General features: G+C 43.2%; 1 protein-coding gene across 1 annotated transcript in view; it reads left to right on the top strand.

Annotated features, from left to right (window-relative positions):
* The first annotated feature begins 1,521 nt into the window (after positions 1-1,521).
* Positions 1,522-22,973, top strand: part of LOC116984557 (transmembrane protein 263-like) — a 127,455-nt gene continuing 106,003 nt past the window's right edge. Inside the window, exons 1-2 of the mRNA XM_033038747.1 lie at positions 1,522-1,701; positions 16,290-16,389. Of these exons, the coding sequence (XP_032894638.1) occupies positions 1,696-1,701; positions 16,290-16,389 (106 nt within the window). The 5' untranslated portion in view covers positions 1,522-1,695. The remainder of the gene's footprint in view (positions 1,702-16,289; positions 16,390-22,973) is intronic.

Below are 22,973 nucleotides of genomic sequence, written 5' to 3' on the forward strand. Positions count from 1 at the left end.
TGCAGTTCCTTCTAAAAAACAAAGTAGAGAGCAGATTGGAGTACAAACTGGAGACGGGAAGAGTATACACAGGAGATTGCAGGAGCGGGGGAGTTGGAACGTGTAGATGTAGGTATGTTGCAAAGCCTACCTGAAGCGTCCTTGAAAATCTTCCGTTGCGGGTGTGCGCGATTTTGGCGCCGTTTAGAGGGGGCGGGTTTAAAACGCGATTTTCTCTAAGCTGTTCCAATCGAAAATGTTCAGCCTAGTTAATTATTAACGAAAAATCGCTGGAAGACCCCGTCGCAAAAGCTATTATTAGGTTTAAAGGCCTTGAATAATAGTTATAGTAGTTTAAAAATCAATCTCTAAACCCGCGACCGTCAGCAACCGCTGGGTCTCATAAAGAAAATAGCAGAAGTTAGGTTGTATATTTTTACATTAAAAAGGGCTTCTAAAGATCCTTTTATACAAAATTTAATATTGCGAGTAGCTCAATTTGGGCCCATTATATCGCGCAGTATTTTTCTCGGCATTTGAGGCACAAATCTACCGCAATGTGAACGTTCTAAACCAGCGCGCTCCACAGGGACCCACTGGAAAGCTGATTTAAATGGGCATTTATTTACAGCAATTGAACACTGAATTCCTTCCATTTGGCCTATAAATTAATGTAAATGAGATTTAAAAATCATGTTTTATTGTGAATTATTTGTGAATATTATTTGGACATTTAGGCTATTTAAAAATGTTAATCATTTATTAAGAAATGGATAGATGTTTAGATCTAGTAATTGAAGTCTGAAATTAGCTACAATTAGGTAACTAACTAATTATATGCTTTAATTTCAGGTCATCCAAGTAAGATTATTTTATATTTGTTTCAGAATGCTTCAATCTATGATAACTGAAAATTTCATTCAGTTCTCTTAATTTTTAAGAAAGTTATGGGCTTTTGACTGTTCACGATCACAGCTTTTTTGTTATGTCCATAGAAAATCAATAGGGAACAAGATGCTCATTTCCGAGTATGAAAATGGCCATAACTTTTTAAATACTTGAGATATGAAAGTGAATTAGATGTCAAATTAAACTTATTTTTATGCTTTATCTGATGGGATAAATTACAGACTTGATTTTTAAAATCTCAAAATTTTGTAACATTGCTAGTAGATGATGGAGAGGGTGATTCGAATGTGTCTGCACAAGGGATGGTAGAAAGAGTTTCATAAGTTCCAGTTGAAGAATTAGGCCACTCGGCCCATCAAGTCTACTCCGCCATTCAATCATGGCTGATCTTTCTTTTCCTCTCAAACACCATTCTCCTGCCTTCTCCCCAGAACCCATTTGGAGAGCGTGCGCGAGGTTGGGGAGCGGGACCAGGACCAGGACCAGTCCACGCGCAGGAGGAGGTAGAGGAGCGCGTGCATGGGACTGGAGGGTGAACCGGGGTCGCGCGCACGCGCCTGGGACTGATGGGTGAAGCTGTGCGCGTGCACCCGGGGGGTTAGAGAAGAGCGCGTGCACCACCGTGTTGTTGGTAGTCCGGGCGCGCTTGGTGGCGGTGACGCGCTCGCTTGCTTGCTCGCTCGCTCGCGGCGACGGTTCGTGCTGAGGCCGCTCGCGTGGCGTCGCTTGTCGCCGGCTGGTCAGTGAGGCGGCGGGACGGAGCTGAGGGGAGCGGGCGGGCGGGGGCCCGGCACCACCAACACCACCATGAAGGTATGAGGGTGAGAGACGGAGGGAAGAGCAGGACAATCCATCCACCCCCCCCTCCTCCTTCCCCCATCACCGTCTCCCCCCCCCCCCCCTTGTCCCGGCCCGGGGGGTCGGGGCCCGGCCGCTGCGGGTAGGCCTCAGCATCGCTTGGTCCCCGCCGCTAACACCCGCCGACCTTGACCACCACCCTCCCCCATCTCACCTCACCTCACCTCACGGTCCGGCCGCTCTACACGTCCAGGGGAGAGTGTTGTGGATAGACACACAATGCTGGAGTAACTCTGCGGGGCTGGAGAGAAGGAATGGGTGGCGTTTCGGGTCTGATGAAGGGTCTCGACCCCCCCAAACGTCACCCATTCCTTCTCTCCAGAGATGTTGCCTGTCCCGCTGAGATACTCCAGCATTTTGTGTCTACCTTCGATTAAAACCAGCATCTGCAGATTTTTCCTACACGAGAGTGTTGTGGAGGTGGGTTCTCCCCTCCCCGCACTGCGGTACTGAGGATGACCCGCCTTGCCGTAGATGCCCTTCTTCCCCCTGTCCGGCCCAGCTCCAGTCCACTCTGTCCTCAGCCCTACCCACCTAGCCTCTGTTTTAGCTCACCCCACCTCAGTCCGGCCCTGTCCAGCCCTGTCCGGCCTTGCCCTGTCCTGCCCTTCTCGACCCTGCCCAGCTCATCATTGCCTAGACTTGCCCTACCTTGCCCTTCTCAGCCCTGCCCGACCCTGCTCTTATCAGCCCTGCCCGACCCTGCTCTTCTCAGATCAGCCCTGTCCTGCTCCTCAGTTGGACATGACAGATCCCAAGCATAACACCAAGCTCTGGAGAAACTTAGTGGGTCAGACAAACATCCTCTGCCCATCCCCCTCCACAGATGCTGCCAGACTTCCCCCACCACTTTGAGTTTGGCTTCACATTCCATCCTCTGCACTTTTAATGTATCTCCATGAAAGCAACAAGGTTGTTCATGTTAAAATGTATTGGTTTATTATTGATGGCAAATCTGAAAGTAAAACATCTTGGTTCTGTGAGAAGGTAAGTTAGTACAGGGACAGGTTGAGGCCAATCATTCCAAGTCCCTTTTGCCATTCAATGAGATGCAGTCTTCGCAATGTCCTGATTTGTCCCCACAAGTCACACCAATCAAGTAGTTTCATTCTCTTGTCAATCTCTACTTTGAATATATTAAAAGTCTCTGCCCTTACAGCTCTCAGGTCCAGAGAATTCCAAAAAGTCACAACCCTCCAAGAGAAGAAACTTCCTCATCTCTGTCTTAAATTGGTGTTCGTTGAAGCTATGCTTCCTAGTTCCAGTAACACTCAACAGGAAAAACATCTTCTCAGCATCTACCATGTCAGTCTTCCTCTACACAATACATAACAACTTGTTCAACTTTTCCTCATGCCAAAGGAGGAAATTGAAGCAGGTACAAAAATGGCATTTAGACAGGATTTGGACAGGATCATTGATAAGAAAGATTTAGAGGGGGATGGACCAAATACAGGTAAAAGAGACTAGCTTAGATTGGGCATCATGCTCAGCATGGATGAGTTGGGCCAAAGGGCCTGTATCCATGCCCCGTGGAAGCGTGTCCTTCCGTGATTATTGAGACCTGGTTTAATCTCACCAACGCTCTGTAAAATTACATCGAAACCTCTGATGTTTATACTCTGGATACCTTGCAGTAGAAGCAATATTTCATTAGCTTTCCTAACTACTAGTTCTACCTGCTTGCTAACCTTTCATGTATTTGATCTTCAGATTCCATTCCGTAATATGTTGTAGTCCCAGTTAGTTATATAATTTTCTATTTTCTTATTTTGAAATGGATAACCTTGCATCTTCTACATTATGCATTATCTTCTACTCATTTAACTTATCTGTGTTTAGTCGCAGGCTCTCTGTCTCCTAACCTGCCTATCTTTGTTCCATCATCAAATTTGACTACAGTATATTTGACCCTTTCTTCTAAATGAACAGTTCAGTGTAAAAATAGTTGTGGCCCCAGCACTGATTACTGTGGCACCCCATGAATTGACCAATTATTCCAGACTACGATTTCTCTTAGCTAGCTAGTCCCTATCCATGCCAATATATAACCTCCAATCCCTAAACGCTGTTATCTTGTACCGCATTTTTGAATTGACAAAAAGGCAGGTAAATTGGGCCTGTGCAGATGTCCATGGCTCCGCTCCGTCATATTTTGCTTGGGTAGCTGACTACCTACCCAATGCTATGAATTAAATTCTCCAATTTTAGATACCTACCCCCTCCTCCTTCTTTCCGCCACCCCCTTCCCCTCTCCCGTCCCCCACCAGTACTAGCGCCTGATCCCCAATTCCTCAATCCTTTTGTCTTACACCTTCTGTCTTTCCATCCATGGTCTTTGGCTAACATTCTGCCAATCAAACCCTCCCCACGATCACTTACCAGGCTTTATCCTGCTCCTTCTCGCATCCTGGTTTCTTCCTCCTTCCTCTCGACCAGACTGAAGAAGGCCCAAAATATTACCTATCCATGTACTCCAGAGATGCTGTCTGACTGGCTGAGGTACTCCAGCACTTTCTGTTTTATTTTGTAAATTTACATCATCATCAAATTTGGCCACAGTACATTTGGCCCTTTTATACAAATCAACAGTTCAGTATAGAAATAGTTGAGGCACCTGCGCTGATCACTGTGGTGCCCCATGAATGACTGATTATCAATCTGAACAGGACCTATTTTTCCAGACTACGATTTCTCTTAGTTAGCCTCTCTTATCCATGCTGTTTATTTAACCTCCAAGCCCCATAGGCTATTATCTTGTATAGTGACCTTTTATGTGCCGCTTTATTGGGGTTGAGAGGGAAAGATAGATCAGCCACGATTAAATAGTATAGTTGATGGGCTAAATGGCCTAATTCTGCTATTATAACATGAACATTGAGCACTTTTTGGAGATTGAAATGAAATATCTCTGCAGATATATTTCAAATAGTGAAATGTTATAGACACCCAATATTTATTGACAAAAAGTAAAATCCTGCAAAGACTAAGCAAAACTAAGCAATGATGGTGCACAGCAGGTCAGCATGCATCTGTGGAGGGAGGAACTGACTTGGAGTAATATGTTTACACTGTTTGCAACATTCATGATTTTTGTCAAATATCCTGATATCACTGCAATGCAAGATGAGATTTATGAAAGGACATTGTTTTTATCTATCTCAAAAGCAGTTAACATTCAAATAAAATTAATTGTAATGTGCTTCAACTAATATGATGAAGATTTTAAGAAGCATAATTAAATTCTGTAGAATTATATACCAAGCCAAACTCGAATAAATGTATGTTTTGTTAGAATCGTGGTTTAAAAACACTTACAATTACTGAGACAATGTCCTAACTTTCAAAAGGCCATTGTTGCAGAAAACATTTCATTAGTATGTTATGATCGGTCAGGGCAATTCACCTTATAAGAAAGGAATATATCCATGAATTGTCCAATCCTACAGGAGAAAGCCTTGACGCTCCATTAGACTTTGGATTCAGGTTCAAAATTGGAAGCTTTCTTGGATAATGAAATAAGTATAAAAAGTGACAAAACTTTCCAACTACAGAGTGAAACACCAGCTAGCTGTTTATAAATGTTATTGAAAGAATAGTGAAGAATATTTGACTTGCAGGTGCATTACAAAGAAGATTTGCTCCATAAGATGTTTGTCGCAATGCCAAGTTAAAAAATACCAAGCATCTCAGTCTTGGAATAATCAATGCCAGTGGTATGTGCAAATTTCAGTCAATGATGGTGAAATCTTTGTGTATTAATATTTGATTGTTAACATCAATAAATGTAATCCTCCAGTATCAACTTATTACCAAAATGCTTTGTAAGAACATAAGAAATAGGAGGAAAATTGGCCAAATAGTCCATCAATCCAATTTCACCATTCAGTAAGGTTGAAGTTGATGTTATTTTTTACATTGACTCAATTTTCTTAACTCTTCCATTTTGTAACATAAACCATTTTCCAAGCAGTACAACTCCTATATCTAATCCATTCTCTTTGTTGATATTACTAGTGTCAAGGACCGATACGGTTTATCAATAAAAGAGTTTTTGTGCTAGTTATGCAATGTGTACACTACCTAATGGGGAAGCAGGAAACTAGAATTATGTAGACACAAGAAAATGTAGATGCTGGAATCTGGAACAAAACGCAGAGTGCTGTAGTAGGTTAGGCAGCATCTGTGGAGGGAATGGACAGATGGTATTTTGGTTGGGAGTGGTGGGTCTTGAATTGGTGTCCTGACCCAAAATGTTAGTTGTCCATTCCCTCCACAATGTTGCCTGACCCTCTGAATTACTCCAGCAATTTGTGTTTAGCTGTAGGTTTATTGTGGTCCAGAAGAAGGTCACACAATACTTTGTGGCTGTTACATCTGTGAAAGAGCTTGAATTTCAAGCTGTGACTTCAATTCATCTGCCCAAAGGATGGAGAATGTAAAAGCTAACCTTGAGCAACATTACAACTTCTGTCCAATGATTTAAACATCAAAAACTGTTCCTAAAAGTAGCACGGGCACCAGCTGTGTTGGAATGAAGATTTTCTGGTTGCTGCTAAGGGTGATACTCACAACCTAACTGCATTTAATTTAACAGGAAAAGGTACTGGCACCATGGGTTTTGATATATTTTATGCAACATTGATATTTGGAAAAACAGGATGAGCATACTCACAACAGGCATGATACTCAAGAGTCCAGACTGTTGAATTGTCATATGTACCGACAACAGAACAATGACGTTCTTACTTTCAGCAGCTTTACAGTCCCTTAAACACAATAGACACAGATAATTTTTCAAAAATTAAATATATCAACAACTGTAATACTTAATATTTGATTACCTGAAGCTCTGTTCCTAAGGTCAATACATTTTAGGAAATATGTTGTAGTTGCATAACCTCAACCATTTTTATTCATGAGTACTTTCAGCAATTTAAGCGGCACAGGTAGTTCTGATATAATGCGTGCTTATCGGATATAACACTACTGATTAACTAAGGAACATTATGTTATGAATTGGTTATAATGCAATTTTGATTGGGAACTGGAGAACCACGCCAAAATTACTTGGAAATTGATATGCAGAAATAAAAACTATCTCTAAAAGAAAAGTCTAAGTAAAAGAACACTGGTTCCAGGTAACCGCTCTGCAGTAATCGGACTCCATTGTCTCTTAAGAATGCAGGCTTCTCAATCAAAGTGAGTAGACATTGACAAGCAATTGCTTCTATTAACATTTATGCAAAGTTACTCTATCAAATAACAGTCTTTAGATACTTACCTTGCTGTAACAAAAATACATTTATCACTGCTTAAAAGATCTTATCCTGTGGGAGAAATAATTTGGTTGTTACAAGTCTGAAATTCTCTTGCCCCTAAAGCCCTCTCCCCATTGACACAATTTGTTGTATAATGCGATTTTCAATAAAGCAGGGTTTGTTGGGAACACAATCATAACATTATGGCAGAACTACTTGTATGTTTCAAAAATGGACAAACAAAATGATATTAAACCTCAAATTAATTTTGTTTGAAACCAATGATGATTTTCTGAGTCATGAGTCTCATGACCATGTTCTAATTCCATTCATTATTTAAAGGCAGGTTACGATATTTTAGCAAGTTGTGCTGTTGGGGTTTAATTATGCCTTTTATTGCTGGCAGAAGAAGTGCAATGTTCTCCAGTTTATGGAGACATCCTACTAGCTGAACCGCATCAGAAATACCTTCAAGATTCATAGAAACATAGAAACATAGAAAATAGGTGCAGGAGTAGGCCATTCGGCCCTTCGAGCCTGCACTGCCATTCAATATGATCATGGCTGATCATCCAACTCGGTATCCTGTACCTGCCTTCTCTCCATACCACCTGATCCCTTTAGCCACAAGGGCCACATCTCTCTTAAATATAGCCAACAAACTGGCCTCAACTACCTTCTGTGGCAGAGAATTCCAGAGATTCACCACTCTCTGTGTGAAAAATATTTTCCTCATCTTGGTCCTAAAAGATTTCCCCCTTATCCTTAAACTGTGACCCCTTGTTCTGGACTTCCCCAACATCGGGAACAATCTTCCTGCATCTAGCCTGTCCAACCCCATAAGAATTTTGTAAGTTTCTATAAGGTCCCCCCTCAATCTTCTAAATTCTAGCGAGTACAAACCGAGTCTATCCAGTCTTTCTACATATGAAAGTCCTGACATCCCAGGAATCAGTCTGGTGAACCTTCTCTGTACTCCCTCTATGGCAAGAATGTCCTTCCTCAGATTAGGAGACCAAAACTGGACGCAATACTCCAGGTGTGGTCTCACCAAGACCCTGTACAACTGCAGTAGAACCTCCCTGCTCCTATACTCAAATCCTTTTGCTATGAATGCTAACATACCATTTGCCTTCTTCACTGCCTGCTGCACCTGCATGCCTACTTTTAATGACTGGTGTACCATGACACCCAGGTCTCGTTGCATCTCCCCCTTTCCTAATCGGCCACCATTCAGATAATAGTCTACTTTCCTGTTTTTGCCACCAAAGTGGATAACCTCACATTTATCCACATTATACTGCATCTGCCATGCATTTACCCACTCACCCAGCCTATCCAAGTCACCTTGCAGCCTCCTAGCATCCTCCACACAGCTAACACTGCCCCCCAGCTTCGTGTCATCCGCAAATTTGGAGATGTTGCATTCAATTCCCTCGTCCAAATCATTAATATATATCGTAAATAGCTGGGGTCCCAGCACTGAGCCTTGCGGTACCCCACTAGTCACTGCCTGCCATTGTGAAAAGGACCTGTTTACTCCTACTCTTTGCTTCCTGTCTGCCAGTCAGTTCTCTATCCACATCAATACTGAACCCCCAATACCGTGTGCTTTAAGTTTGTATACTAATCTCTTATGTGGGACCTTGTCGAAAGCCTTCTGAAAGTCCAGATATAACACATCCACTGGTTCTCCCTTATCCACTCTACCAGTTACATCCTCGAAAAATTCTATAAGATTCGTCAGACATGATTTACCTTTCATAAATCCATGCTGACTTTGTCCAATGATTTCACCACTTTCCAAATGTGCTGCTATCCCATCTTTAATAACTGATTCTAGCAGTTTCCCCACTACCGATGTTAGACTAACTGGTCTGTAATTCCCCGTTTTCCCTCTCCCTCCCTTTTTAAAAAGTGGGGTTACATTAGCTACCCTCCAAAGAGTTTTGAAAAATTATCACTAATGCATCCACTATTTCTGGGGCTACTTCCTTAAGTACTCTGGGATGCAGCCTATCTGGCCCTGGGGATTTATCGGCCTTTAATCCATTCAATTTACCTAACACCACTCCCCGGCTAACCTGGATTTCACTCAGTTCCTCCATCTCATTTGACCCCCGGTCCCCTGCTATTTCCGGCAGATTATTTATGTCTTCCTTAGTGAAAACAGAACCAAAGTAGTTATTCAATTGGTCTGCCATGTCCTTGTTCCCCATGATCAATTCACCTGTTTCTGACTGCAAGGGACCTACATTTGTTTTAACTAATCTTTTTCTCTTCACATATCTATAAAAGCTTTTGCAGTCAGTTTTTATGTTCCCCGCCAGTTTTCTTTCATAATCTATTTTCCCTTTCCTAATTAAGCCCGTTGTCCTCCTCTGCTGGACTCTGAATTTCTCCCAGTCCTCTGGTAGGATGCTTTTTCTGGCTAATTTGTACGCATCATCTTTTGTTTTGATACTATCCCTGATTTCCCTTGTTATCCACGGATGCACTACCTTCCCTGATTTATTTTTTTGCCAAACTGGGATGAACAATTGTTGTAGTTCATCCATGCAGTCTTTAAATGCCTTCCATTGCATATCCACTGTCAACCCATTAAGAATCAATTGCCAGTCTATCTTGGCCAATTCACGTCTCATACCCTCAAAGTTACCTTTCTTTAAGTTCAGGACCCTTGTTTCTGAATTAACAATGTCACTCTAATGAAGAACTCAACCATATTATGGTCACTCTTGCCCAAGGGGCCACGCACAACAAGACTGCTAACTAACCCTTCCTCATTACTCAATACCCAATCTAGAATAGCCTGCTCTCTCGTTGGTTCCTCTACATGTTGGTTTAGAAAACTATCCTGCATACATTACAAAACATCCTCTTCCTCAGCACCCTTGCCAATTTGATTCACCCAATCTATATGTAGATTGAAGTCACCCATTATAACTGTTTTACCTTTGTTGCACGCATTTCTAATTTCCTGTTTGATGCCATCCCCAACTACCCAATTCAAGAGAGTTTATTGTCTTGCACATCTCGTCAGGGTGCTGCAGAGGAATCATTGGCTGCTACTACAAAAGCTGCTGTGTCACACACAATCCTAATTTGGAAGTGTATTATTTTTCCTTCATCGCTGGTTCAAACTTCTGGAACAACCTGCCTTACTATTAAGGGAATATTGCTGTATGAGCTGCTGCTGTTCAAGAAAGACATTCACCAGATTCTCAAGAGCAGGAAATGGCCGTTTGGTGCTCATCATCATCATTATCATTGAAAACATTAGCGACGCAGTGGTGCTGGTTTCCGACGGGCACGGTGATGGACGCACCACACATCTCTGTCCTCCATGCAGCTGGCAAACTCCTCTTTTGTCTCTACACATGTGTCTTTCATCAACGTCTTCAGCATCGTCGTGATTGGCCAACCTAGGTCAGGTCAGTAGGTTTCCACAGAACAACTTTGTTTGCTGGCATGTCTGGTTGGTGGTGGCAGTGACCAGCAAGCCTCATCCTTCTCGACCTGATCTTCTTGGTCAGAGGTGGATTCTCTCCATAGAGCAGGGCGTTGTGATGTGGTCCCTCCAACTGACATATTGAACTTTACTGAGCATTCGGGTGTAGGTATCATCGAGAGACTTGGGCAGTGCTCGAGTGAGAGTCCATGCCTCACACCCGTACAATAATATGGTCTCTACAGTTGCATGGAAGAATCTCAGTTTGAGATCCTTAGACATCCGAGACGTCCAGATTTTCCCCATGTTATTGAGGGCTTACATGCGAGCGCTTTCCGGACCTTGATGTCATTCTCTGAGCTCTGCATCCTCGCTCCCAGGTACCTGAAGTCCTCCACTTTCTTGAGAGATGCACAGCCACTGGTCTTGAGAGGCTCATGGTCACCAATGTTGTACGCCATGTACTCCGTCTTCTTGGCATTGAGGTGGAGGCCCACTTTCCCGCACTGCGTCTCGACCCTGCTGAGCAGCTCCTGTGCCTCCCTAGTCTGATCTGACAGCAGGACGATGTCATCAGCGAAGTCGATGTCTGTCAAGTTGACTGGCCCGATTCTTCTCGAACGCCTTGGGGTGATTGTGAAACCGAGGTCCTCATGTTCCTTGAGCGTCTGCCTCACGGCATAATCAAGGACAATGACGAAGAGAAAGGGTGCCAGCGTGTCTCCCTGTAAGACCTCCTCGAGGATCTTGGACGCTTTTGGTGCTGGCCAGGTGCATAACACCGAACTCCCATGAATTATTATGGACCATAGAGGACATAAGCATGCAGCTAAATGGACTCAAGAAACTACGGATGTGGTTGCAAGGGTAACAACCTAGAGGGCGGGTTTGGTGGGGAGGGGTGAGTGAACCAAGGAGTTGCGGAGGGAGTGGTCTGGGGTGGGGATGAGAAGATGTGACAGGTGACAGAAATTTCCACCACCCTGGCAGCCCTTCAGGTGATGGCTGCAAAAAGTGTGCAAGGAACATGCACCATATCTAATATGACAGATGTTTACAAATGACTTCATGTTTTTGTTTATATTGAAGCCAGACAGTTATTTGTGACTGTTTTAGGTTTAACTTCCCTTGGCCTCTGCAGTGTATAGAACAGGCACGTGCCATGAGTAATTACTCAGGGTAGGCAGTCAGTCGGCTTTAAAAAAATCTTAAACAGTGCATGCGCAAATTGTTCTCTCAGTAAGCTGTCAGTCGACTTTTATAAAGTCTTCAAAAGCCAAATCTCTTAATAAAGTACCGTATTTCTCGGCAATGAAGATGCATCCCCATTTTGAGTTGCTACAATTTGAAAGAAGGCTGGTGGGACATAGAATTTCTCATGCTCAAAAAAATAAAAATAAAGAAAGCAATTTGCTCAAGGCATCCAAATCTGCTTCATTACTGAACGGGTGGGGGGGGTGGAGTGTGACGGCAGGTGGAGAGATGGTGGGGAAAACGGGAGCACACCGGGACAAGTTTAATCAGTTGTGATCTTATTGAATGAAAATACTAGTTCAAGGGACCAATTGGGACGAGAGTTCCTTTCACAGAGTGTGGGGAGTCTGGCCAGGGGCAAGTTTGCGGGGAGGGCAGGAGCATTGAGAAGGAGGGGGTTGGGGAACATGCTAGTAACTCACTTACTGCTGCCGCAGTGTCTTGTGCTGGCCCTCTCACCTCTGGCAGTGCTCTCCGTCTGAACATCTCTCACCTGCTGCTCGCCGGCTTTGCTCATGTCAGCCGCTTCCCGCAAATCCTTAAATTCCGACAGCCGAGTAACCTTAATTGGTCCCTTGATCGCGCTGTCGGAATTTAAGGATTTGCGGGAAGCGGCTAACATGAGTTAGGCCGTCGAGTAGCAGGAGAGGTTTTCAGACGGAGAGCACTGCCAGAGGTGAGCGGGGGCCGGCAGATGGAGCTGAGGTGGTGGCCGGTCCCGGCGGCCGCTCACAGCCACCCGAGCCACTTCTCCCCCAGGCCGCAATGCGGTGGCTCCGCGCCCAGAGCGTCGCGGCAAGTGAGTTGCTGGCATGATCCACGACTCCCTTCTTCTCAACGCTCCTGCCCTCCCCGCAACTTTACCCTGGGCCAGATTCTCCACATGCTGTGAAAGGAACTCTTCCCGCCCCCCCCACGGCGCTGTCCTTTTTGTTCTTGATGTTGCTGTACTGAGGGGTAGCCAAGTCTATCTTTCTTGGCTAACAACCTTCCAACTCCGGCTTCCAAGACACATGTAAATTTTCGTGCCTTATTTTTGGGTAAAAAATGGTGTCTTCATTGCCAGGAAATATGGTATTTAAAAACATATAGCACCAAACAATTTACTTACACAAACTCCAATCTTCTCTCTTTGTTTCCTAAGATACTCTTAAGATAATGGCAATCCATGTTTGAAAAACCCCCACCAAGAAACTTGCGCTGCGCATGCGCAGTACTGCAAAGGCAGAATTTCAGCTGCCTTCAGCTCCCCTTGAAATTGACGGCTTGAAGCAGCGACGACCGCACGTGAGCTGCACACACTTTCTTTCGCGTGTTGCAAGTACTGCGGATGAAAGGCGCGGAGAATTATGCCTACCTACGAGATCGATCTCTTATGTAGGCATAATTCTCCCATGCCTTTACTATTTTTATTTAATAATTACTATTTTATAATTTTAGTCAGTGTAGGCAGTGCCTACCTTGCCTACTCTGATGGCACATGCCAGGCATAGAATTATAGAGAATTTATGATGCTAAAGAAGGCCATTTGGCTTATCATGCCCATTGAAAGAGTTGTCCAGCCTCATGCCGTAAATTGGCCCTTGTTTGCAAATTCTTCAGGTAAACTTGCAAATTTGATAAGGTTCATAAATGTTTATGAGGAATTGGAGGATTTGGCTAGTTTGCTAAGTATTCAAAAATTCTATGATGGCTGCTTCTTATGGGATGTAGGTTTGAGTGTCATATATTTTTGCCTAGCATTTTTGAGCTGAAGGATATTTCCTATAATGATGCTTAGATGCAATCTTTGTCTGATCAGTACCTAATCGTAAACTGAAACAGACTGGTCGCCAACTCGAACGACTTACAAAGAAATCATCTCTCACAGTCCACCTTGAAGCTTACAAACTCCACCTCACTGACTACAAAGATGCTCTCATTGCTGCAAAATCTGCCTACCTCTCCTCCATATTCACCGATCCCTGCCTAAACCACAGAACCCTCTTCTCCACAGTGGGCAACCTCCTCAAGCCTCGAGCCAACACTCTCCCTACCTCTACTCCGGCTCTCTGCAACTCATTCCTCCACTTTTTCGCTGATAAAATCAGCACCATCTATCAATCTTTATCCCCTGTACCCGACTCCCCAGCATCTACTCCACCACCTACCAAGGCCCCTCCTTTCAACATCTCCACTGACCTCCTTATCCCTCCTCCACACTGCTTCCTCTCCCAGTTTGACCTGGTCACCCCTATTGAAATCTCCAAACTCATCAGCTCTTCCAAACCCACTACCTGCTCCCTCGACCCTCTCCCCACTCCCCTGTTGAAGTCCTGCCACCCCGTTCTCTGCCCCTACCTCACTAATCTCTTCAACTCCTCATTGTCCCAAGGAATTGTCCCCTGCGCTTTCAAAACTGCTGCCGTTACACCAATCTTAAAGAAACCTGGTCTTGATCCCTCCTCTCTCATTAACTACCGCCCAATCTCAAACCTCCCCTTTCTTTCAAAAACCCTGGAGCGTATCATTGCGTCGCAACTTCATTCCCGCCTCCTTGCGTATAACCTACTTGAACCCCTCCAATCTGGCTTTCGCCCCCTCCATAGCACAGAAACTGCTCTCCTCAAAGTCCTCAACGGCCTCCTCACCTCTGCTGACACTGGTTCCCTCAACATCCTCATCCTCCTCGACCTGAGCGCAGCCTTCGATACAGTGAACCATAACATCCTGCTCACCAGACTCAAAGACCTCGGCATTGAAGGCTCTGCACTCAGCTGGCTCCGTTCCTACCTTTCCAACAGATCCCAATTCATCTCTCTCCACAACCACACCTCTGCTACAACCGCAGTCACTCAAGGCGTTCCCCAAGGCTCCGTACTCGGCCCCCTCCTCTTCATCATCTACATCCTCCCCCTTGGTCAGATACTCCGCCATTTCAATCTGGACTTCCACTGTTACGCTGATGACACCTAGATCTACCTTGGCACCAAATCCCCCCACAACCCCCCCCTCTCCCATATCAACTCCTGTTTGTCAGCTATAAAAACCTGGATGCAACATAATTTCCTCAAACTCAACAGCGATAAGACAGAATTCCTCCTCATAGGCTCCAAAGCCACACTCAGCAAAATCAATAACCCCACCTCACCATCGACGGCACCACTGTCTCCCCATCTCCCCAGGCCCGCAACCTTGGCGTGATCTTTGATTCCACCCTCTCCCTTGAGCCTCACATCCGCCATGTCATTAAAACCTCCTTCTTTCATCTCCGCAACATCGCCAAACTCAGACCCTCTCTCACACCGCCCGCTGCTGAAAGACTCATCCATGCCTTCATCTCCTCCCGACTGGACTATTGCAACTCACTTCTCCTTGGCATCAGCTCCACCTACATCAACCGACTCCAACTGGTACAGAACGCAGCCGCCCGACTCATCACCCATACCAAATCCTGGCATCACATCACTCCAGTCCTCAAACAACTTCACTGGCTTCCCATCTCCCACCGGATCACCTACAAAATCCTGATCCTCACCTTCAAAGCCCTCCACCATCTGGCCCCCCCATATCTCATTGACCTCCTCTCCCCCTACCAACCCTCACGGTCCCTCAGATCCACATCAGCCGGTCTCCTCTCCATCCACAAGTCCAACCTCCGCAGTTTTTGGGACAGAGCCTTCTCCAGAGCAGCTCCCAGGCTCTGGAACTCCCTCCCCCAACTGATCCGCAATTCCGTGTCGCTCACCATCTTCCAGTCCCGCCTCAAGACCCATCTCTTCACCTCTGCCTATCCTTAGTCGCACGTCCCGTCCCTTTTCATCTGTGCATTAATTGCCTCATACTGTGTTTTGTATTGAATTCTGTCTTTACTTTGTGTACTAGTCATGTCTACTATTTATTTCATTCCCCTTACATGTTTTTCCTCTACCTGCTCAATTTTTGTAAGGTGTCCTTGAGACTCTTGAAAGGCGCCCATAAATAAAATTTATTATTATTATTATTAATCTGACATTCATTTCAAAGTGGAAATAAAATAGTACCAGATGAATAAAGGAAAATAAAGGATAGTCAGTGACAATCTTCGCAGCATCTTGGAGGGATGTTGCAAACTGCAGTGCTTATGCTGGAAGTCTCCAGAGACACAATTTGTAATCAAAAGTATACCTAAGAATTTGGACTTAAAAAGTAGGGTAAACTGCATATATAAAAAGTAATTAATATTTTGCACTTAAAAAAAAAATGTCGTTCTAACTACGTAAACCTATAAAGTACTTCAGCAGAACATGCAATTACATGCTAATCTTCAATACAGTGAGAAATCCTGGGAGTTTTGTTTGCTCATGGTGATGAAAATAAGTTTTTGTATTTCGGGCAGTGCAGTTTACTCAAACATGCACGTGTCGTGTGTGAGGCCCAAATCTTTTGCAGTCATTTAAGAGTTCTTCCAATACTAATTTGGATAAGCTTTGACTTTTCCTCAAAATAAACTAATCTGAATGTGGAATGTAAGGAAAGAAGAGCCTTTTTATTTGTTGTTCATGCTGATAAACATCTATGTATTAATAACGATACAATTTATATGTTATTTTATACAGGGACCAGAGAAACAAGCTCAAATAACTGAAAGCATGGGAGACGTGGCAGACAATACTCAGGAAGATATTCCACCTTATCTTAGAGAAGAGCCTCCAGAAGGTACTTTTTAATTGCTCACTTTGAGAAATGTTGCATAATGCATTGTTTCACTGGAGCAATGGAGAAAATAATGGCCAATGTTGGTACATATTTTAATTTAAACCTTTTTGTGGCCGTGCAGATTAAATTTTGTAGCAAAACAATCTTGTTACCATGTTGTTACGAGTAATAGCAATAATTAAGATGACCTCAATTGTCTCCATATACAATATAGAAATAACCTGTCTTGCAATAAAACTGTTATTGTAATATTTGTAGGAATGCAATTGTATAAGTAAGCAATAATTTTTGTCAGGGAAAATTAACATTGAAAGAAGCAAAAGAGAATTATTTTTCCAACATTAGATTTATTTTATTCATGACTATTAGTTTTTGGGATCCAACTGTTGTCATACTCGCCTTTGAAGTGGTGATGAGCTATTGCCTTGAAGAGGTACAATCCATGTGGTGAAGATGCTCCCACAATGTTGGACACAGTGACAATGAGGGATTGCCAATATATTTCCAAGGCAGGAAGATGTACAACATGGCCCTTCTTTACAATATTCTGATTTGTAATAGCTGAGAGATCATGAGGGTTCAGGTTAATTATTGCAACATACTCCGAGGTACAGTGAAAAGCTTTGATTTGCATGTGGTGCAGTCGAATCTGAATAAACTATACATAACTACAATCGAGCCAAACTCCTGTACAACGGGCAAAGCAAAGGGAAAGATACAAAATGCATAATATCATTCTTAGCATTGTAGCACAGCAGTTCCTGAGACAATGTACAATGTCCAAAGCAGCTGTTCCTAAATCTGACGGTGCGCACTTTCAAGTTTCTGAATCTGTCTGCCCGATGGAACGGGGAGAAGAAGAAATGACCAGGGTGGAACAGGTCAAGGGTTCAGAGAAGATTGAATGTGAATGTTTAGTATTGTTATGAACTAACTCAAATCCACAGAAACCCATCTTTTGGTTGAGGGGAAAGGAAACTTGCTCAGAGATGAGCAAGTTCAGCTCCGATCTCCAAAGACAATTCAGAAAACAGTTGGCGATTTTTAGCAGCGATATGACAAATCTGAAGAAGGGTTTTGGCCCGAAACGTTGCCTATTTCCTTCGCTCCATAGATGCTGCCTCGCTCGCTGAGTTTCTCCAGCATTTTTGTCTAACTTCCAGATAAATCCTCATGTCTTTCATAATTTAATACTTTGCACTCTTGCCTACAGCTTCTTTATCGAGCCTCACAGAAAATTCATTCTTGCCCCATATATTGATATCAGCAGCTGGTGATTTCAGAAATTGTCAGGTCATAGTGTTGGTGAATTGTAAAGGAGAAGTCAGCTTCTCGACCACAGCTAAAAAATGTGCTCTACAAGCCGGTCTTATTCATATAAATCGCATTCTTGCATTTGGAATATTACACTATTAGATTTTGTAAGGCTTTATTTCCTTTTACAACATGCTATTTATCAAAGTGAACCATGTTCCTCAAGACCATGTTAGGTTTACAGTTGAGGTCAGGAGAACATTGGGGCTGAAATACCACTTGTTTTGTACCTTCTATCTTGAAGTTAGAGCCCCCCCCCCCCCACCAAGAGTATCCTCAGAACCTTGGAACAGCAAGCAAGTGTTCGCAGACATCATTACCTCTCCCTATGCCGATTGTGTTTCCCAACTGTTTTAAGAAGCCCACGATCATTCTGGTGCCAAGGAAAAACAAGATAGCGTGCCTTCATGACTACCATCCCATGGCTCTGATATCCATCATCATTAAGTGCTTTGAGAGGCTGGCCATGGCACACACCATTTCTAACCTCCCATGCAGCCTAGATCCATTGCAATGCCTACTTCTGCATCAGATCCATGGCGGGTGCCATCTCCCTGGCCTTGCACTCATCCTGGAACATGCAGATAACAAGGACAACTGTGTCAGAGTCCTGTTTATTGACTATAGCTTTACCCTCTACACCATTATTCTAATCCTTGACTTCCTGTTTTGTAGACAAAAACTAGTAACCATCCTTCATGATAATTATCAACACCTCATAATTATCATGCCCCTCAAGGCTGCATTCGCAGCCTTTTACTATACTCCTCATACACTTATGACTGCGCGGCCAAATTCTGTTCTAACTCCCCTTGCAAGTTTTCATTTGATGCTGAAGTTGGCTGGACTTCAAACAATGATGAGACAGAACACGCAGAAAAAATAGAGAACTTAATAGCTTGGTTTAAAGATAACAACCTCTCCCTAATGTCAGAAAAACCAAGGAGCTAGTCATTGACTTCAGGAAGTGGGGTGGAATAAATGCCCCAGTCGAGATCAATAGTGCTGAAGTTGAGGTGCTTGAGATCTTCATGTTCCTAGATGAAAATATAACCAATAATTTTTTTTCCAGATCTAACCTGATTGACGATTTAAGCAAGAAATACACCAGTCAGTCTACGTTCTCAGAAGTCTAAGAAAATTTGGCATGTCTTCAATAACACTAACTTTTACAAACGCACCATAGAATCTTTTCATTGCTTCACACAACTTTTTCAACTCACGGAGGCCTGATCTAAATGTAAGCTGTGGTGAGGCTGATCTGCCTCCAGTTATACATTCTAAGTACCAAAGTCATTTTATTTGCTCGACACTAACCTCGCCTATCTTGATTTATCACTTAAACTGCGTAACATACTCTGCAGTTTCAGTCAACGCTGTGTGTTCAAACAAAGCTGAGTTCACCTTACTTCTATCTTCTTGCGGATTTTGAGATTCCTGCCACTTATTGTTGTAGATGTGCCTCTTACCATTTGCTGCCTTTTTTAGTTCTTTAATGTTGATGTAGAATACTATTAAACATTCAATATTGCAACTCGCATATGGTGAGATATTAATCCAAGCTGGCACAAGTGTCCTCAGGCACTTAAGATTAAACTGCTATTAGAATGGAAGAGATCAACAGCTAGGCTGTGGTTATGTAGCCATATACAAATGGTATAGCGCCTCAGAGAGTTATGCAGCAAAGAAACATGTTCTTTGTGGTAATTAATGCTGACCCTGAACTAGTCCCATTGGCCCAAGTCTCTCTGAACCTTTCCTATCCATGTACCTGTCCAAATGGTGCTTTCAGTACTTTACACATTTTACATAGTTTTAGTTTGTATCACAAAAGAATGATGCAAGGTGAAAAAATAATTTTCTTGAAAAATAGTCAATTACAGTCAAATAGTCAATGACTCTGTAGTGCTGGTTGTGGTCAGAAATACTCGTGCATCCACTTTGCTACCATTTCTACCTACCTCCATAGAATCCCGAGAAAATTGCAGTTAACTAATAAAAGCTTATCAAAATTTGAAGCTTTCAATTTTGCTGCTGTACATCAAATGTACAGCAGATGACTCTGCATGCTTTAAAACAAAGTTGCCTGTGAAAACATTGTATAGCCCGTTTGTAATATTTTCATGTGCAAGTCATGCAAAAGTTTTGTCCTTGTTAGATTGCATTAATGATTATCTTCCGTTTGCTTTTGATCTTTGGGAAAATGGCATGGACAGTTCCAATCATGCTGTTCTCCACCTGGATTTGCACGCATTTCTCCCCTTCCCCCTCCAAAGACGCTATAAGCCACCCGTGATAATTTTTTTGTAACATGGTAAATTTCAGGTCCATTTTGAGCCTATATGCACTGGGTATAATGATTACATACACATTGTATCAGTAATTCAGTCAAATAAAGAGAGGTATAACAAATATATGTTTTGGTAAAATATTTTTTTTTCCAGATTATTCGTAAATTTATTGAGAAAAATAATAGTGTACAGTTTACAACTTTGCATATCTTGCTATATGTACTATATACATACAATGATCAGCCAATAATAAGTGTACAGTTTACAACTTTACAAATCTAGCTATATGTAGTATATACGTACGATGAGCAGCCAATATATAAATGAAAGTACAATCTACAGTTCTGAATTTCTACTTATTTATTAATGAACAAACGCAACAATTAAGTGAAATACACTCCGGTTTACGTTACAAAATGTTCCATAATGGTATATAATCTCCATTTTTTTCTGTCACCTCTTTCGTCTGCATGCCGTTTCTACAACATGCCTTCTGCCACTAAGAAGCCATGTCCTCGCATATTCTTCGGGGTTGAATTTTGACAGAGGAGGTCCCACCAACTTAATAAATAGAAGAATTGAGAGATGATCAGTTTGAAGTCTTGCACGTTGTGGTGACATGCAGAAATTTATGCCACTGAAGTTTCTTTCACATTTTGCTGTTGATACCGGAATTGTATTTTCAGCCGTTAGCAGCTGCTGAAAATCTGCAGAAACTACCTTCCCTTTAGATTCCTTGAATTCTCTGAAGGCTCTGATACAAAGCCGACCATTTAAGCCAAATTGTTCTGCAATTTCTTCTACATTATTATTCTCAAAGGTAAAAAGTGAATCTTCTGGAATATTGTTAATATATAAATATTTCGACTGGTTAATTAACTTTTTACATTTATCGTTGGAAGCTGTTGTAGATTCAAGCAGCCCAAAAACTGTTGTCTATGTATAGTAGGTACTTTATTTATCAGCTCTCAAATTTATTCCATTAAATATCATCTGGCTTGTAGCTTTCTCCACTTGAGTATAACATTTTCCTGGCTTCTCTATTTGACATACAAGAATCTTGATAGTTCGTTTAATTTCCTCATGTGCTTTACTAAGTGTACAATTTTGGTTCTGCAGTTCAAGTAACAGTTCAGACAACTCTAGCAAACTGTCCATCAACAAGCCCAAATTATTGAAAAAGCTGATGATTTTAATACTTTTTTCAGCCCCTAGTACTTTGCTCTCTGCACTAGATCTTGAAGCATCACAGCTTATATGCTCCCAAATAGCCTTATAAGACTGCCACATTGCCTTTACTGTTCAGTAAGACGAAGCAACCCATCTCACACTGAAAACACAACCAATTTTCAACAGTTGACAGTGAAGAGCCTCAGCGCATGCAGTTAACTCATCCTGATTCTTAGGAGTCCTATGATATAAGGAATACAATTCATCACAAAATATCTGAAATTGATTCAAACCTGCAACTTCATTTATAGCATCACCTACACTGAGTTCAAGCCTGTGACTGGCACAGTGCCAAACAGTTGCATTAGGGAAATCATCAAGAAATAGTTTTGCAGCCCCTGCACTTTGTCCTAACATTACTGATGCACCATCAGTTACAAGTGATAATGACATTTTCATTTAGGTACTGTATTGAAAAACCACCTCTTTGTGAGCAACTTAGAGACCCATCATATATAGATTTTGCATTTGCACCATTTATAGATCTCACTATCTCCATCGCAGGTGATAGACTACTGACCGACATCCACTATAAACCCACTGACTCCCATGGCTATCTGGACTACACTTCTTCCCACCCTGCTTCTTGTAAGGACTCCATCCACTACTCCCAATTCCTCCGTCTACGCCGCATCTGCACCCAGGATGAGGTGTTCCACACCAGGGCATCGGAGATGTCCTCATTCCCCCAACTTGTAACAAGGGCAGAGTCCCCCTTGTCCTCACCTTCCACCCTACCAGCCGTCACATACAACAAATAATCCTCCAACATTTTCGTCACCTCCAACGGGATCCATGCACTGGCCACATCTTCCCATCTCCTCCCCTGTCTGCTTTCCGCAGAGACTGTTCCCTCCGTAACTCCTTGGTCAATTCGTCCCTTCCCACCCAAACGACCCCTTCTCCTGGTACTTTCCTTTGCAACCGCAGGAAATGCTACACTTGTCGCTTTACCTCCCCCCTTGACTCATAGAAACGTAGAAAATAGGTGCAGGAGAAGGCCATTCGGTCCTTCGAGCCATGCATTGTGATCATGTCTGGTCGTCCCCAATCAATAACCCGTGCCTTCCTTCAAGGACCTAAGCAGTCTTTCCAAGTGTGGCAGAGGTTCACCTGCACCTCCTCCAACCTCATCTATTGCATCTGCTGTTCTGGATGTCAGCTGCTCTACATCCGTGAGACCATGCGTAGGCTTAGCGATCGCTTTGCCCAACACCTCCGCTCGGTTCGCATTAACCCACCTGTTCTCCCGGTGGCACTTCAACTCTCCCTCGCATTCCGAATCCGACCTTTCTGTCCTGGGCCTCTTCCATGGCCAGAGTGAGGACCACCGTAAATTGGAGGAGCAGCACCTCATATTTCGCTTGGGCAGTCTGCACCCCAACGGTATGAACATTGACTTCTCCAATTTCAGGTAGTCCCTGCTTTCTCTTCCCCTTCTCAGCTCTCCCTCAGCCCACTGTCTCAGCTTCTTCCTTTCTTCTTCCCGTGCCCTCACCCTCTCATCAGTCTGAAGAAGGATCTCGACCCGAAACGTTGCCTATTTCCTTTGCTCCATAAATGCTGCCTCACCTGCCTGGGGGTCCTTGTTCATCTGTCAATTAAAGTAAGCATGCAGGTACAGCAGGCAGTGAAGAAAGCAAATGGCATGTTGGCCTTCATAACAAGAGGAGTTGAGTATAGGAGCAAAAGGGTCCTTCTGCAGTTGTACAGGACCCTAGTGAGACCACACCTGGAGTATTGTGTGCA

The sequence above is a fragment of the Amblyraja radiata genome, chromosome 20, assembly GCF_010909765.2.
Source record: "Amblyraja radiata isolate CabotCenter1 chromosome 20, sAmbRad1.1.pri, whole genome shotgun sequence".
In the NCBI taxonomy this organism is placed as follows: Eukaryota; Metazoa; Chordata; class Chondrichthyes; order Rajiformes; family Rajidae; genus Amblyraja; species Amblyraja radiata.